The following is an 18640-nucleotide window of genomic DNA, read 5'->3' on the forward strand; positions in this document are numbered from 1 at the left end:
GTAATTCCTCTTGGTTACATTACCCTTGATCACTCCCTACCAGGCCTCCTACACCCTCCTCACCACCAATTTGGATCACTTGTTCCCTTGCCCTGGGTTTGTTAACACCAATCACTACGAGGTCTGGCTGTTTTCATTCTTTCAGTTTGAGACATTACTGAGTATATCCTTATTTTTTGTCTTTCTCTATCCAGGTCTTTTCACACTTCATTATGATACTTTAACTGGTCCTGGCAAAGAATACTGAAAATACTATGGACTGCCACCACCAGTTTGTCCTACTGTGGTGGCTTGTGTATTCTGTGATGTGGGAAACTGTCACTGGCATTTCAAATGCCAGTAGGGTCAGCTAAAGTGAACAGGTTGCAGCAGAGCTGTCAGACTAAGAATAAACGATGAAGAAGGAATAAGCTGTTCGCTTCAGAAGAGTTAGCCACTGGAAACCTCAGGGATAGCAGTGGCATACTGTTAGCTACTGACAGGATGGTGAAGGGCCAGTGTGTTTTGTTCTGTTGTGCACAGGGTCGCTATAAGTTGGAACTAACTTATCTAACAACAACTTGGACTGCTGAAAGAACAAACAGATCTGTCTTGGAAGAAGTACAGCCAGAATACCCCTTAGAACTGAGGGTGGAAAGACTTTTGTCTCACATACATTGGACATGTGATCAGGAGAAACCAGTTGGTGGAAAAGGACATCATGCGTGGTGAAGTAGAAGGACAGTGGAAAAGAGGAAGCCCCGCGATGAGATGGACTGACACTGGCTGCAACAATGGGCTCAAACATAACAACAATTATGAGGGTCGTGCGGGACCAGTCAGTGTGTTCTTCCACTGTACACAGAACTGCTATGAGTTGGAAGCAACTTGATGGCACTTAACAACAACTGTGTCTTCTTGAGCTATCCTTTGAAAAACCGCTTTTGGCTCCTACGTCACCATGTCCAAGTCTCTTCTGACGTCCACTTTGGTCTTTTTGTTTTCCTTTCTTGTCTTTTTAATGATTTTTTACTTTCTTCCTGTATGATATTCTCGTTATCATCCCAGAACTCATCAGTTCGTTGGTCATTAGTGTTCAATGCATCAACTCTGTTCATTAGATGATCTCTAAATTCAGGGGGGAGAAACTCAATGCTGTATTTTGGCTCTTATGAATTTGTTTTAATTTTCTTCAGCTTCAACCTGAATAAGCATGAGCAATTGATGGTCTATTCCCCAGTTGGCATCTGGCCTATTTTGGGCTAATAATATTAAGGTTCTATCATCTCTTCTAACAGATATAGTAATTTGCTTCCTATGTATTCTATCTAGCAAAGTTCATGTGTATAGTCACCACTTACATTGTTGAGAAAAGATGTTTGCCATGGAAAAGTCTTTGGTCTTGAAAAGTTCTATCAGGCAATCCCCAGCTTCATTTCAATTACCCACGCCATATTTTCCAACGACTGATCTTTGTTTCCAGCGTTTGCATTCCATTTTCCAGTAAAATTAATAATTGATTTTGATTACGTTTGGTCAATTTCTGACTGAAGAAGTTGGTAGGATTCTCCAATTTCTTCATCACCAGCTTTAGTGGTTATTGCATGAATTTGAATAATAGCTGTATTAACTGGACTGCCTTATAGGAGTATAGTTATCCTATCACAGACACCATTGTAGTTCAGGGTAGATCTTCTTTTTAAAAAGTCATTTTGTTGAGGCCCGTTCAGCTCCTATCACAATCCATCCATCCATCGTGTCAAGCACATTTGTACATATGTTGCCATCTTCATTTTCAAAACATTTTCTTTCTACTTGAGCCTGTAGTATCAGCTCCTCTTTTCCCCCCTCCCTCTTCCCCCCTCCTTCCCTCATTAACCCTTGATATAGAAGAGGTGGAGAAAAAATGAAGGAGGTGCTGTAAGCCATCCAAACAGATGAGTTTGAAAAATGTTTCCAAGAATGGAATGGCAGATGTGACAACTGTATTAAGTGTAAGGAGGGTACTTTGAAGGTGTTAGGGTTGTTTTGTAAAAAATTTTAAATATATAGCTTTGGGGGGAAAATGAGAAGATCCAAAATAAATAATCATATTGATACGAACAAGGAGTGGAGACCCAAAGTCCATCTGTAGACAATTGGACATCACCTCACAGAAGGGTCACAAGGAAGGAATGAGTCAGGCAGGGCACAGTATAGCACTGATGAAACAAACACACAAGATTCCACTAGTTCTTTAATGCTTTTCCACCCCACCCCCACTATCATGACCCAGTTCTACCTAACAAATCTGGCAAGACTGGAGCATGTACATTGGTATAGATAAGCGCTCTTGACACATGGAATCCAGGATAGATTAAACCCCTCAGGAACAGTAATGGGAGTAGTGATACTATGAGGGTAGGGGAAAGGTGGGGGGAGAAGGGAGAGAAAAAGGAACTGATCACAATGACCAATGTCTAACCCTCCTCCCCCCACCCCCAGGAGGTAGTGGGTGAAGGGAGACAGCAGGTGACGTAAGATACGGACATAACATTTACTGATAATTTGTCAAGGGTTCATGAGGGGGGGAGGGAGAGAAAAAAGAGGAGTTGATACCAAGGGCTCAAGTAGAAAGAAAATGCTTTGAAAATGATGATGGCAACACACGCACAAATGTTAGTGATGTAGGAGGGATTGTTATAAGAGCAGTAAAAGCCCTCAATAAAATTATTTTTTTTAATTCCATCTTTTGGGGGGTCATTGGTCTTGAAAAGTTCTTTCATGCAATCTCGTATATTCCACGAAAGGCTCACTGATGTTTCTAGGATGTGCTGTTCCTTTGGAAACTAATCTCTGGCCTCTCATATTTGGGGTCTCCTAACTGCTGCTCATAACCCTCATGGAAAAATATCTATCATTCACTACATAAGACAGGGATGTGTTCCTGTCTCAGGTTTAGAGGGACTTTTATATCACGACTCAGAATTGGTCACTTTATATGAGCGAACGGTCATCCAGAGGAGATTCTTAGGACAACAAAGTGGTTGGTTAGGGCAATGATGTAAAAGGTTTGGGGTCTGAGGCATAAAAGTCTGGGGTTTGAAACGAGTGGGGTGGTATGGAGTAGAGTTGGGCAGCAGGGCCGACACGAGATATTCAACCCCCTGCTCTGGAACTTTTAGTTCCAATGACTCACAAGAATAACGGATACCAGGATGGGCGGGGGAAGGGTGTTCCAACGGGGACTGGGACCAAGCTAAGAAGGATGATATTTCGTTGTTTTGTTGTTTCTTTTTGGAGCGCCTGATTCGGGATCACAGAGCGGGCTAGACCTCTGAAGCGTCCTCTCCTTGGTGTACTCCTCTGTGAAGACAGCAGCAGCTCAGCGCAGGGGCACGGGAACTGTTGTCTGACAAAGGTCACGGAGTAAGACCACTTCCGAAGGAAGAAGGCACAACCAGAGTAGGAAGAGACATAACCCAAAAGCAGGTGTCGTGATGTAACACTAGGGATGGGCGCAGGTGGTACCGCTTTGAGCTTTGTCCAAACAACTGTGTCACTGACAGAGGTTTGGGTTCGAGGAAAAACTACTGAGAGACAGAGAGACAGAAGTCCTGGACCATCAGCCATCTCACTTGGGCCATGAGAACGACAGCTCAAGTTAAGTACTTTGTCTCTCTGCTGCCACTTCTCTTATGAAACCAAGTGATGGTGGGAAAGATCAGGAATGATTTCTCATTTAAGAATCACCAGATGGGGTATTTAAAAATGTGCCCCTCCTCTATCTGGATGCATGCTGTCATGCTGCTGACAGGGTCTCTTCTGCAAGGGATGCACTGTAAGCAGGAGTCTGTTTATCATGAAATAATAATCCCTAGGAACCTGATGATGTTCAGAGGACTGGAAGAAAGAGCAGAAAAGGTATCTTATGTCCTTCGGATAAGAGGAAAATGGCATGTTATTAACTTGAAGCAAAAGAGAGGATTGTTTGTCAAGAATTTCCCTGTCTATACACATCAAAACGGGAAACTAGGCTTGGACATGCCTTTTATCGAGGATGATTGCTTCTATGAGGGGTACTCAGAGGGAGACAGTGATTCTCTTGTGACTGTCAGCACTTGCTCAGGACTAAAGGGAATCCTGAACTTACATGGCACTGTCTTTGGCATCAAGCCCATGTACACCTCACACAAATTTGAACATATGGTTTATAGTATATCTCTACATTCAGGCATGTCCTGTTCAGTCCATGCAGATGAACAAGAAGAGCTCTTAACTAACAAACTTCAAAGCAGAACAGAACTATCCTCAGTCCCTATGTGGTCACAACCCAAGTATATAGAAATGTTTATCGTGGTTGACAACAAGCGGTTCCAAATGTGGAACAATAATGTGACCCAAACCACGCAGATGGTAATGGATGTCCATGCTCTGGTCAACAGGTACATGAGGGAGCTAAATGTGAAAGTAGTACTTACTGGATTGGAGATCTGGACAGAGGAAAACCTAGTGGAAATCTCCTTGAATCTGCAGGAAACACTTCAGAATTTTAACCAATGGAGAGATTGGCATCTTTTAAGGAGGGTGAAGCATGACGTTGCTCACATGATTACTGGCCAAAATATCGCAAAGTATCAAGGCCATGCATTTCTCAGTGGCATCTGCACTGATAAATATGCAACCAGTGTTGAATCTTTCTCTGATGAAGATATACCCTATTTGGCAGCTCTCATGGCTCATGAGCTTGGCCACAACCTGGGAATGAAGCATGACCATGCGACCTGCACGTGCAGGAGCCAGCAGCACCTCTGTACTATGCATGAGTTGATAACGATAGACACGGGCTTCAGCAACTGCAGCTTCCACTACTTCCACCAGCTGTTGCAGAGGCACCGAGGGGACTGTCTGTTTAATAAACCTCAGCCCCAGAGCTCTATGGGAAAGTCATATTGTGGGAATAAGATAGTAGATGAAGGAGAAGAATGTGATTGTGGGAGCGCCCTGGACTGTCAAAAGGATCACTGTTGTCTGCCTTCATGCCACCTAAAAAGGGGTTCTGATTGTGCATCTGGATCCTGCTGCAGAAACTGCAAATTTCTAAAGGCAACCACATCCTGTCGTCCCAGCGTGAATGAATGTGATCTCCCAGAGTACTGCAATGGCACCTCCCAGTGGTGCCACACAGACACCTACAAGCAAGACGGTACTCCTTGCAAAGAGCAAGGTTACTGCTACCTGGGCCAGTGCAGAAGCCTGGAAAATGAGTGTGTGAAAATCTTTGGACAGGGCACTAGAGTGGCCCAGGAAAATTGCTATCATCATATGAATACCCAGGGGGACAGGTTTGGGAACTGTGGCAGTGAGTCTAAAGGGGTATTTAAAGTCTTCCACAAGTGCAGGGGCAGAGATGTAAAATGTGGGAGACTGCTATGTGAAAACATCCAAAGGCTACCACCTATTGGAAAACATCACACACTTATCCAGTTTCCCCTGCAAGACACGTGGTGTTGGGGCACAGAGCTGTTTGAAGCCATAAATGGGGTTGATGAAGGGGAAGTGAAGGATGGCACCCCCTGCGGTCCACAGGAGGTCTGCATGAATCGAACCTGCTTAGACATCGCTGTACTCCGCTATGACTGCAACCTGGAAAGGTGTCATGGAAGGGGTGTGTGCAACAACTTTAAAAACTGCCACTGTGTCTATGGCTACGCTCCTCCAGCATGTGAACTGGAAGGTTATGGGGGCAGTATGAACAGTGGGCCAGCTCCACGAATTTCCTCTGGCTCTCAGTACGGCAACATGCTGAAAATCCTAATCTGGCTCTGGCCCATCTTTTTATTAGTCCTCGTGTCTACTATCTTTTTGCTTCTCTATTTGTATAGAAGATCTAAGATTGGTGTCAACGCAAAAAATTCATCAGAGCAGCAAGATGAACAAATGTGACGACATGTAAATATAACCTTCTTTCTGATAATAAACGAAATGAAACTCTACGAAATGCTAATCTATGAAATGACATTGAAGGACTCTTTTAAGGATTGGACTCTTTAGATCTGGTGCCCCACAGAGACTACAGAGATGAATGTGTTTTGGTCCTCATCTGTTTTTTATATATGTTGAATGCTTATTAGTTTTTAAATTTAAAAGAGGGATTCTTTCTTGTTCTTTGCTGTAGAGAAATCAAAACTTTGGGTCAATGTAAGGCCTCCAGACGTGATCTTGATATAGCAAGGGGCATGTTCATCTTCATGCTAGGTCTGAGGTCTCTGACCTAAAACCTAAATAGTTTTGCTTTTTAGCTCCCTAGCATCTATATAAAGTGTTACTATGGAAAGATCTCTGAAATGTCCTTCCTAAATCACTCCGTTTAGCCCTTCCCTCCGCCCCCATTATAAACTTGTCAATTTTCTCTAACTTTAGGGATTCTGCTTTGGTAAGACCAAGGGAAGGCATCAGATAAGAAGTATCTTCAGCTGTTCAGGTTATCACTCCAGTCACCTTGTCCATTTGGTTTTTCCTTCATTTGGGAATCATCATATGAGTTTGCCCTGGCTTCAGGTTAGTGTTGCTTATAAACTTAACTGGAAAGACAACGATCATTTATTAGGTGATTCCAGAAAAATACACTGATTAGAGATCTTCCCACTTTTGAATAAGGCTCCATAGTCTGGGAATCCTCTCTCCCCAAAGGGTCAAATTCCAACTATTAGTCAGTCATTCTAAAACCATATACATAGCACTTACTATTAGGCTGAATTATGTGAAACTGATATCAGACCTACAAAACTGGACCTTTTTTTTTTTTGGTTCAGCCTGGAAATTAACCTTATCCTGGGTCCAAGAAGCCAATTTTTGACTCTTGCGTATAAATTGGAGTTCAGAGCTATTGAATCCTATGGTTTCTGACATTTTCAAAAGGTAAGCCTGAATTTTCTAATGCTGATGATCCCTATTAGTAAAGTCTCAGGCCACCAAACATATGTGGAGACTTCAAAAAGTCTGTGAAAAAATGGAATTAAAAGATAATGGAATATTTCCATGAACTTTTTGAAGGCAATTTATATAAGCTCCTACATAATTCATCCAGAACAGCTACTAACCACAGCAAAGTATTCCCTTCTACTCCCATAGTTAGGGTATGATTATAAAAGACAAGATATCTTTTTCCAATATTCTCTCCAACCGATTTGTGTGGAATAATTCTAGGTCTTGAATGTTCAGGATCAAGGTTTTAAAGAATAGTGGATGTGCTGGTAACATAAGGAAGGGTAGAATCCAATGGTTCTAGCCCTCTGCTATAGAGTCTCTTCTGTGAGCTCAATAATGGTGTCTGGGTGTCTGCATCACGCCGAGCCTCTTGCTTTAGTTGGTAGAACTTGTGTTGTGTCCAGCCATAGACTCCACAGTTGAGCAGACCTTGGGATGCTGCTGTTAGAGCCTGGAGGAGATGAAGGGGTGATGGAGCCTATCCCTCAGGTTTTCAGTGACCTAAGGAACAGTCCTTATCCCCCTTGTTTGCAAAGCATCATCATACTTCCTCTATCCCAAACATCCAGATCAAGCGTCAGGTTTTTAAAAAACACACGTCTAGCTCTTCCTAAACTCACTTTTCACCTTGTTATGGGTAATTGAGAGTTGGGCATATTTATTAGTACACCCACTCTTCTCTTATGAACATGGTTGGGTTCCAAAGACCAGGTCATTACATGAATATAGAGGATGACCACATTGGGTCACCAAATGGAGCATGACTATATCATTACATAACTGCCAAATTACATTATTACATAACTGTCCAACCCCTGAGAACCCTGGACCAACCAAGCTAACATATAAACTTCACCATCACAGGTAGTACCATTTTCAGCTTGCACCTCGGCATTCATTACTGCCAGACATATGCTGTTCATGTGCAAAATAATTAGATAGTACATTTTTTACTACGTCCATAAACGTGAGATAACACGACAGTCAAAAAGTGAGGAGTGGGTGCACATAGATAAGGACCATAAAGTGGCCTAAAGGTCCCATCCTTGCCACCCAACAACCTAGGTTAAGTTTGAGATAATGGCCCTATCAGCATAGTCAGTCCAAAAAGCCATAACTCTGATAAAAGAGGAAAAGAGAATATCATTTCATTTCCCCCATTTTGTAGCTAGCATCTCATTTATTTCACTCTGGATGAGAAAGAATTTTGTCACTATTGGTATTTCATAAGAATAAGCAGTAGTAGGTCCTTGGGTGGTTGTTGTTGTTTTTGCTGCCCATTGCTTAAAAATACATGAATGACCAGATACATAAGCCCTGAAATCCACGCAGCACTTTGACAAAAATCACCTATCTATCTTCATTTCACATTTTACCAGAACAGTATAAATAACGCCTTTCCTCGTTTGCAATGCAGAAATAAATACCTTGAGAAAAAGAATTGTGCATGCTGAATAAAAAAAGACAAGAGAATAGCATAAAAAGGTAAAACAACAGATATGTTTGATGTTAAAGGTGTTACCTGGAGAACATAAAAAGCCATGTGAAGCTTGGTGTCCTGAGGTTTGATCACCTTTATAATCATTAGGATGACAGCTGTGAATACAGAAGCATAAATCTTGTCAGCCCTGGTTGCCCAAAACAGGTTGCCCTCGGTACACATGCCTAAGTACTACCATGGAATAACAGGGAAATGGAGAGAGGAGGGTTTTCCAAGTTTGTGGAAGCATTCTATTATCTTTTTTATTGATCAGCGAATGAAGGTTTATAGAGCATTCTGGTTTTCCATTCAACACTTCATACATATTTTGTTTCATGCCATTGGCTTAGGTCCCCACAATGTACTAATAATCACTTAGCCCACTGCTTGCACCGCCTGTGTCCATCCGCCTCCTTTTCTAGCCCCTCAGATTTTGTCTTTGGGTAAAGGCTGCCCTTTTGTTCTTGAGTGGTTGCTTATTCTAACAGTGTATATCAAACTGGTTTTATTTTTCCCCGTCTCTTTTGTTAGGTGCAATTGAATCAGCTCCAGCTCCTTGTGACCACACAGAACAGAGTGAAACCCTGCCCTGAGTTGCCTGATCCTCACAAGTGCTACCCTGTTTGATCCCATCAAGGGTCTTCCTCTTTTTCCTTGCCATTCTTCTTTATCAAGCATGATGTCCTTTTCCAGAGACCACTCGCTCCTGATCACATGTCGAATATTCTTCCCTGGCACCATAATTCAAATGCATTGATTCTGCTTTGGTAGTCTTTAATCGATGCCCAACCTTTCCATGCGTCTGAGACAATTGAAAATGCCATGGCTTGTGTCAGGCACATCTCAGTTCTCAAAGTGACAACCTTGCTCTTCAATACGCGGAAGAAGTCTTGTGCAAAAGATTTACTCAATGCAATGTGTCATTTAATTGATTGACTGCTATTTCCATGAGTACTGATTGTGGATCCAAGCAAGACGAAATCCTTGATAACTTTAATATTTTCTCCATTTATCATAATGTTACCTACTGATTCAGTTGTGAGGATTTTGGTGTTCTTTACATTGAGTTGTAATCCATATTAAAGACTGAAATCCTTGATTTTTTGCAGCGAGTGCTTCAAGTCTTCCTCACTTTCAGCAAGTAAGGTTGTATCATCTGCATATTGCAGGTTAAGAAGTCTTCCTCCCATCCTGATGCCAAGTTCTTCTTCATACGTGCAGCCTTTCTGATGATTTGCTCAGCATACAGATTGAATAAGTATTACAAGAGGATATAACCCTTCAAACACTTTGTTTTGAGCCATGCAGTATTCCCTTATTCTGTTTGCACAACTACCTCTCATACAGGTAGGTTCAGCATGAGCACAATCAAGTGTTCTGGAATTCCTATTCTCCTCAAGCCTATCCATAGTTTGCTATGGTCCACACAGCCAAATACCTTGGTATAGCCAATAAAAAGCAAGTAAACATCTTTCTGGTATTCTCTGCTTTCTGCCAAGAACCATCTGACACCAATAATGATATCCTTTGTTCCACATCTTCTGAAATCTAAAATGACTTTCTCTCAGCTCCTTATCAATTTACTGCTGTAATTGTTGTTGAATGATCTTCAACAAAATTTTATTTGCGTGTGGTATTATTTTGTCTAGTAATTTCCACATTTTGTTGGGTCACTTTTCTTTGAAATGGGTACAAATATGGATCTAGTTGGTTGGTTGGTGGCTGTCTTCCAAATTTCTTGGCATGGACTAGTTATTACTTCCTCATTCTTGTTGAAACGGGTCTTTCAGTTGGTATTCTATCAATTCTTGGAGCCTTGTTTTTTTTGCTAACACCTTCAGTGCAGCTTGGACTTCTTCCTTCAGTATCATCAGTTCTTGATTATATGCTACCTCTTGAAATCATTGGATGTCGACCAGTTCTTTTTGGTATAGTGGCTCTATGTATTCTTTCTATCTTCTGTTGATGCTTCCTGCATTACTCACTATTTTGCCTATAGCATCTGTCAATATTTCAACTAGAGACTTGAATTTTTCCCTTTTATGGACCCCTGTCTTACATACTTTGGACATGCCAGGAGACCCTACAGAAGGCCACCCTGCTTGGTAAATGGGAGATGCAGCACAAAAGAGGAAGGCCCTCCAGGAGAGGGCTGGCACAGTGGCTGCAACAATGGGCTCAAGCACAGGAACGGCTGTGAGGATGGCGCAGGGCTGAGCAGTGTTTCGTTCTGTTGTGCTGTGGGCTGGAACTGACTCGATGGCACCTAACAACAACATCGACCTGTCTACTTTTTAACTGAAAATTAAGTCAACACAGACCTATTTTTGGCTGAAAATTAAGGGAGGTATGACTAAGGGCTATAGTCTTGGGGGGTTCTACCAATCTTTAGTTGACCAGTAAGTCTGTTTTTATTGGTTTTAGTTTTGTTACACATTTTTCTCTCACTCCAGCATCTTCTAATGTGACCCCTTTGAAAATAGTTAGGAGTGGTAGCTAGGATCCTCTATTCCTCTGGTCTCAGGGTCACGGAGACTGATGTTCTTGTGATCTATTATCTTTTCATTCCATGAACGCCAGCAATGAAAGTAATCAGTATAATGCACACTTCTCAAATTTTGGAGTTTACCAAGTTCTTTCATAAACATACGATCTGATCCTCACTATAATCTAATGCAGCAGGCATTAACTTCTCTGAATTTTTGTCAGGATTTTTTTTCTCATATATCAAGTTGTGTCTCATGTCTCTCATATATCAAGTTGTCTTACTCTAGTGAATTAAAAAAAAATGCAAGAGGAAAATGGAAAACTTGGGCAAAGTCAATGTAAAGTTTACAAATTTAACAAACATTTGTAGTTATCATTCTTGGAAAAATTGCTTTGCCTGGTGAAGCTCTATAGTTGCCCTTTTCTCTGCCCAGCTTTTCCCATTAAGATACTCACCTGGACCCCAGCAGCAAAAGAAAGCCATTGGGTAGAAACGCACTCGCTGCTCCACAATGTGAATCACTGCCCACTGCTCACTTCCCAGAAAGCCAGTAGATTTCATGAACCTCTTATACAGCGTATGTGCTTGAATGAGTAAAACCTAGACAGACATGGGGGCAGCAAAGAGAGATTTTCCTTGGGTTTGATAAACTATCTGAGCTCTCTTTCCTCATCTCCCACAAAGATTTGCTGTCTCAGAAACCCTACGTAAGGGTCGTTACGAATCAGGCTGGACTCCCTGGCAGTAGGTTTGGTTTGGGTCATTTATTCTCAGATAAGCTCACAGCAGTAAAGAACCATTCTCCTGTCTTCACCCTCTTAAGATCAGGCTTTTTCTGAGGGAAAATTACTTGAGGAGAACTTTCAGTTGGCCAGGAAAATGGACAGATATTAGCCAACCTCTGTTCACCAGGTCCAATACTTGAACCTTCCATCAACCCTCGGGCTTCCCTCTCAAATCCATGACAAGACACTGTACAAAAACAAAACAAGCACAGACCCTCTACACAAAGGAAGTACAAACTTAGGTCTAACCAGACCCTCTTTCAAGACACTGTGTTAGTTTGTGTTAAAAAGTGTTTTATGCTTAACACCATTAAAAAAAAACAAACAACTTTAGCACCATGGCTGAATTGAAATTCTCAGCTCTGACCAAAACAAAACAAATAAGGTTCCCCCAATAAAATAATAAAAACAAACAAACAACAAAAAATAAGATTTAAAAAGTCTCTTCTTGCCCTTTGCCCTTAGGTGGCCAATGGATTGTTTCCCTTCCCTGCAGAGTCCACCTCAATAAAGTTTCACAAACGAAATCTATAAATCCATCCAGAAGTCCGTGTGCGTGCATGCGTATGTGTGCATGTGCGTGCATGCGTGTGTGATAGACTGTCACAAATCTGACCAAATCTGAAAGACTTCCCCTAATAATCTAGATTCACTCTCTAACTGAATAACTAGCTACATCTCTAATCAAGCTTAGCCGTAGAAATTCCCTTTCACCACAGAGACATAAGAATCAAAAGGAAGCTTGATCTCACTTCGGAATATTTATGTCTAGTATAATCAGCTCAGCCGCTGTGGATTTTTAAAGGAATTTACATAGCCACCACCATATGTTCACATTACTGATTTTTAAAATAATTTAGATGGGTTTTTATTTCTGGATGCCTGTTTAAATGTGGACTCTTCTGACGTAAACAGGAATATCTTGGTGCCAGGTTTGGGGATATCATTTCTTCTGTTAATCTACTCCAAACAGGAGCCATTAAATCCACTGTCATATAAATAAATTCGCTATTGTACGCTGATTTGTGCTGAGGTAGTGCCATGTCTTATTTTAGATGTGTCAAAGAAAATTCTCCACCCATATATTTGGTTTACAGGTATTTTAACCCATTTTCATAGTTCTTTGGCTGATTTACTATATTTGGTTCATGGTAAATCTGTTGGTGTTTCAAGTGGTAGTCAGGGTAGAAGGGAAGGTATTGCACACTTAGGTGACAATGTGAATTGAATTTAGTATAAAATAATAATAGTACGTGGATAATACTGTGAAGAACTAGAGTATATGAACTAAATAAAAACATTTAATGTAAAAAAAGTAATGTACTTTTAAAAGAAATGCTGTGCTAGCAAAATAAATTGGATTTGTGAGCTGAATTTGGTTTGTAGGCTGATAGTTTGGAATCCTTAAACTAGCACATGCGGAGAGAAGGAAATGAAAAAATGTAGATATAATAAAAATATTTATTTGCTTAATTTTTTATATTAGGCAGTGTCCCTGGTCATTTTCATTGTACATCATCCTGATGACACCAAATGAATGTTTGATAACTGCATGGACCACTTAGCTCCTAGATGGATGGACCATCAGGGCAAACTTGAGGTCAAATGAGGAATTGGAGAAAGCTCCTCTTTATCATTATTTGAAAATTAAATCAGAGCACATATCCTATATTCCAATGCCATCATTGTATATAACAGACATATACAAAGCTTCTTGGTCTGGCCTTTCATAGTGATCCACAGCCACATGTATTAATTACAGAGTGAACATAAATCTCATATAATAAGCACAGGCTATTTTCCTACCTTACTTTGAATTTGGGAGGTCCAAAAGACTAAGGTATTAATTAAGTTGTCAAGATTTCCTGGCCAATTTCTTGGTTCTAGGACCCAAGAACTAAGTATCCTTCCAAGTATCCCAAGCCCTGGGACTACCACCCCTCCCCTCCCCTTTACCAAGACAGGGAGGGTGATGTCATACCACGATGGTGAGAAAGCTGAGTAGAAAACTGGCCAGGAAAATGGTGATCCCATAAATATAAAGTATGCCACACACAGATGTGCTGGCAGAAGGCATGAGTTCAGCCATAGTTGATGGTGGTGAAAGCATCAGAATACACCTAGGAAGAGAGTGAATGGGTAGCAGTATGGCTACAGATGTAAGATTGATGTAAGGAGATACCCACTTAGTGAGCATGCATGTGGGCTCACCATTGTGCTTACCTTTGCCCATAAAATCTTGTAAGGTCATGTTATCCTCTAATCACTTTGCGTTATATTCCTACTTACCATAGATACTCAAGTATAAACCGACTCGAATATCAGCCAAGGCACCTAATTTTACCACAAAAACTGCATTAAAAATGTGTTGGAAAATTCAGCTTATACACGAGTATCTACAGTAGGTGTTTCAGCTTTGGCAATCTTACACCAGTGCATCGTAACAGTATAAACATCTTGGCCAGAATGCATGCAGAAAGTCTTTTTCCCACTCTTCAGACAAGAACAGACATAGTCTACAAGGGAAATATTAGATTTGGTTCTTTCTTACCTATGGCTCTGGCTAAAGTTGTGGAAACACTCACTAGTATTGCCCAGGCAAAATACAGGTATCATCAGTAACAGAGGTACCAGGCTGGGGAAGAAAAACAAACTAATCACCCTAATGTCCCAACCTTTTCATGCCTTTCCTCTCTGCAGAATATTTTCCTGTTTTCCTTCTAGCTCCACCACTCCAACAATCTCTGCAAATATACATACATTTAATTTCATCAAGATAAAGATTGCAATTTCCAATTCTTGGGGAAATGAAAAGAGAATGAATTTTATATCTAGATTTCTTTTTGCAGCTATAGTTTATTTTTATTTTTTAAATCATTTTATTGGGGGTTCTCACAGTTTACATCTAGGTCAATGAACCTTAAACAGAGTTTCATGGAGAGTGTCTGGGAGTTAGTTGTTCAGTCAGATCAAAATCTAAGTGGGTCAAAGTGGAAGAAAAATCTATCAAGAAGTTTAGGCCTTAGTCTGTTTCATTTTCCCTGGTAATCTCAATTCTCATCAGCCCCTTCCTGGGAGTTTTTCCAAAGCAAGCCAAACCCATTGCAACTGCGTTGACTCTGCCCCATAGCTACTCTATAGGAAACAGTGGAATGGCTTCCTAGGATTTCTGAGGCTATAAATCTTTATGGAAGCAATAGGTGAGTTTGAACTGCTGACCTTGCAGTTAGCAGCACAATGGGAAACCTATAGCATCAACAAGACTCCCCACTTTTAAAGAGCCAGTTTTCAATCTAGATAATATAGGCATCTCTCTGTAAGATGAAAAGATACAGGAGTAAAAGTTATAAATTCTAAAGGCAACTCTGATCTGATGTGACCACTAATCCCAGTATGATTCAGTCCCTGTCTGAGCATCATAACGGTAAGGGACTCAAACAGGGTTATAAATAAGGCCATCTATTATAGCTAACTCTCACTATTTGGAAAAGGAATCAGAGCTCTAAAGACAAAGGGATTTTACTAAAGGTCACATAGAGGTGAGAGCAGAATGGGGCTAAAGCACACATTTGTAACATCAAACCTCATCCCTGTTCCAGCTGGGGAAATGAAACCAATAACCACCTACTAAGGAAGACTCTACATCTCCTAAGACCTAGGAGTAATAGATGCAATGGAAATAACAGGCATTGCCTCCTCTTTGTTCCTAGTTGAACACCAGAATAATGAGAATCTACAACTTGCTAGGAAGGAAAAAAACAGACAACTTACCTTGACATAATGATGGCCATCTGACCAATTCGAGAAGTATCATCTATTGCCTATGAAAAGTACAAATGTGAATAATGCTTTAGGACATTGACAAGAACATACCAGGTCATCGCTCATCCTTCTAGAGAACACAAAGATTTCTAAGACTAGATTAGCTTCCTTCAACAAATATTTGCTATAAAACTCAATGAAATATAGTTCCTTAGGGTTGGAGTTAACAGAATTTTATCTGTATGTAAAATACTCTAAATAAAAGTACAACCAAAAAAAGGCCACAGGAGAGCCTGGAGGGAATTGTTTAAGATTTGGGTATCAGAAGAGATTATCTTAAGAAAAAAGGCAAATACAAAAATCACACATTAACTCTCCATCCAGGGATCAGTCTTCTTCTCTTTTAGATATGGAGAGGTGTGGTTTTTCTCAGACCTTATGGGTGGAATGAAAATCTGTATTTTATGATAACAAGCAGAAGATATAATACTCAAAAAACTCAAACTCATTCCCATCAAGTCAATACTAACTCATAGTGACCCTGGTAGGGTAGGGTAGATCTGCCCCTGTGAGTTTTTAACACTGAAATTCTTTGTGGTAGTAGAAAGTCTCATATTTCTCCCATAGAGAGGCTGGTGGTTTCAAACTGCTGACCTTGCAGTTAGTAGCCCAATACATAACCCACTATGTCACCAGGGTTTCAGAAAGAATAATAGGTCAAGATTAATATAGTAGGTCTCAGTCAAATATTTTTTTTAATATAAGATCTGTTAAGACTGTAGGAGAAATAACATTTCAAAAATCCCTATTATATTACGTAACCATTGTAAAACAACTTTGAGGAAAAAATTATTCCTATCCTGTAGGAGATTATGGGGAAAGATTTAACCAAAATACATAAAGGAGATAATAGAATCAAAGACAAGCGTCTTCTTTTTTTTTAACTTTATAAAGGTGCTAGTTATGTATCTGGGAATGACATTGTTAGTAATCAACAGACTATGAGAAATTAATAGCAAAGTCAAGTACAATATCCAGTGTGGACTTAGGGAAATTTAGTCTTTAGTGACCTTTCCACTCTTCTCTTTTTCTATTTTTATTTTATCCTCTATTATGTGGCTATCCTGTTTATTTTTTTTCTTACCCGATTGTTAATGGAGCCATAATAAGAAGCTTAGTTAATAGTAGTGGAATATTGTTAGATATAGTTCAAGAAAACAAGCCTCTCAGGTTGAAAAGAACTCAAACTATGACTGAGAAAGAGTTACTTTCTCAAAGTGGAGTCCACAATAATGACATTAACGAAGTACAGCTTTGGGGACCTTTATTTGCTTCGGGGCATGACTCAAAATGAGAAGAAACAGCTGCAAACATCCATTAATTATAGGATTGTGGAGTGTCTGAAGTATGGATTGAGGAAAATTTGGAGTCCTTAAAATGAAATGGAATACATAAAGATCCATATCCTATGGCAGAGTGGCAGGATACAAGAACAACAAAGAGAAGTCTATCAGACAGCTCTGCACATCAGACAAGACCACAGAAGTGGCAATTAAAAAGGTAGTACCCTTTGCAATAGCCAAACACAAATTGAAATATCTGGGGATATACCTGACTACAAAAACCAAAAGGTTTGTATAAGGAAAACTACAGAACACTATTACAAGAAATCAAGAGTGACCTCAACAAATGGAAGAATATCCCATGCTCCTGGACTGGAAGACTCAATATAGTAAAGATGTCAGTTCTGCCCAAGGCATTAAATAAGTTTAATGCTATCTCGATAAGGGATGATAGAATCCCGATACCATCATCCTCCTTCAAGAATTTGAAAAACTGATTACCAACTTCATATAGAGAGGGAAGAAGCCTCAAATTAGCAGAGAACTCCCCAAGAAGAAGGACAAAGTGGGAGAGCTTGCTCTACCTGACTTTAGCACATATTATACAGCCACAGTGGTCAAAACAGTGTAGTTCTGGTATAACGACAGATATTCAGACAAATGGAAAAGAGCTGAAAACCTAGAAATAAAATCATCAGCATACAGACAACTGATCTTTGATAAGGGCCCCAAGAATATCTAATGGGAAGCAGATGCCCTCTTCACTAAGTGGTGCTGGAAAAAATGGATATCTACCTGCAGAAAAATGAAGCAAGACTCTTACCTCACTCCATGCACAAGAATAATTGCAGTTGGATCACAGACCTTGAGGTAAAACCCCAAATTATTAGGGAGGGACACAAATACATTTGAGTCACAAATTGACAAGTGGAATATACTGAAGATAAAACACCTGTGTACATCGAAAGAATTCAAGAGAGTAATAAGAGAGCCCACGGACTGGAAAAACATCTTTAGTAATGACACATTGGACAAAGGCCTTATTACTAAAATCTACAATACTCTGCTAGCTTCCAAAAAGAAAAAAACTAAAAAGAAGAAAAAATAATTGCCCACTGAGGAGGTGGGTAAAGGACCTGAACAGAAGTTTCACAAGGGCAGAAATCTGAATGGCCAATAAACATATGAGAAAACGTTCCCGATCATTAGCCATAAGAGAAATGCAAATTAAAACAACAATGATATACCGCTTAACACCCTCGAAGATAGCCCAATTAAAAAAACACAGAAGGAAAAAAAATCAGAAAGTAACAAGTGTTGGAGGGGCTGTCCAGAGACAAGGCTCTCATCCACTGCTGGTGGAATTGTAGGTATGCGCAGCCACTATGGAAGTTGATTTGGCAATATCTAAAACAGATGGAAATTGAGCTACCATACGACCCAGCAATCCCCCTACTGGGCATATACTCAGAAGAGGCAAGAAACATATCACGGCCAGACATCTGTGCTCCAATGTTCATCAAGGCAAAGTTCACAATTGCAAGGAGTTGGACACAACCCAAATTTTCATCAATGGATGAATAGATTAAAAAAAACTGTGGTACATACATACAATGGAGTACTACGCATCCCTACAAAGCAGCAATGAACACATAAAACACATTGCCAAATGGGAAGACCTGCTAAGGAAATCATGCTAAGCGAAGTAAGCCAACACTGAGGTAAGCTTAAAAAATGGGGCACAGGGGTCTCGGGGAGGAGATGAGCCAGTCAGGGTGCGATGTAACAATGATGAGAAATACAACTTTCCTCTAGTTCCTAAATGTTTCCTCCC

General features: G+C 40.4%; 1 protein-coding gene across 4 annotated transcripts in view; it reads right to left on the reverse strand.

Moving 5' to 3' along the window:
* Positions 1–6543: 6543 nt before the first annotated feature.
* Positions 6544–18640, reverse strand: part of TMEM116 (transmembrane protein 116) — an 82518-nt gene continuing 70421 nt past the window's right edge. For 3 of the 4 annotated variants that reach the window (XM_004709654.2, XM_045296836.1, XM_045296834.1), the window contains 6 exons: positions 15473–15522; positions 14253–14336; positions 13683–13821; positions 11372–11516; positions 8471–8544; positions 6544–7399 (listed from right to left, as the gene is read on the reverse strand). In XM_004709654.2, coding sequence (XP_004709711.1) covers positions 7193–7399; positions 8471–8544; positions 11372–11516; positions 13683–13821; positions 14253–14336; positions 15473–15522 — 699 coding nt within the window. In that variant the 3' untranslated portion in view covers positions 6544–7192. The remainder of the gene's footprint in view (positions 7400–8470; positions 8545–11371; positions 11517–13682; positions 13822–14252; positions 14337–15472; positions 15523–18640) is intronic. The other variant, XM_045296835.1, reaches the window with a different exon arrangement.

The sequence above is a fragment of the Echinops telfairi genome, unplaced genomic scaffold (genome assembly GCF_000313985.2).
Source record: "Echinops telfairi isolate 266 unplaced genomic scaffold, ASM31398v2 ScPeMD7_7412;HRSCAF=8450, whole genome shotgun sequence".
NCBI classification, from domain to species: Eukaryota; Metazoa; Chordata; class Mammalia; order Afrosoricida; family Tenrecidae; genus Echinops; species Echinops telfairi.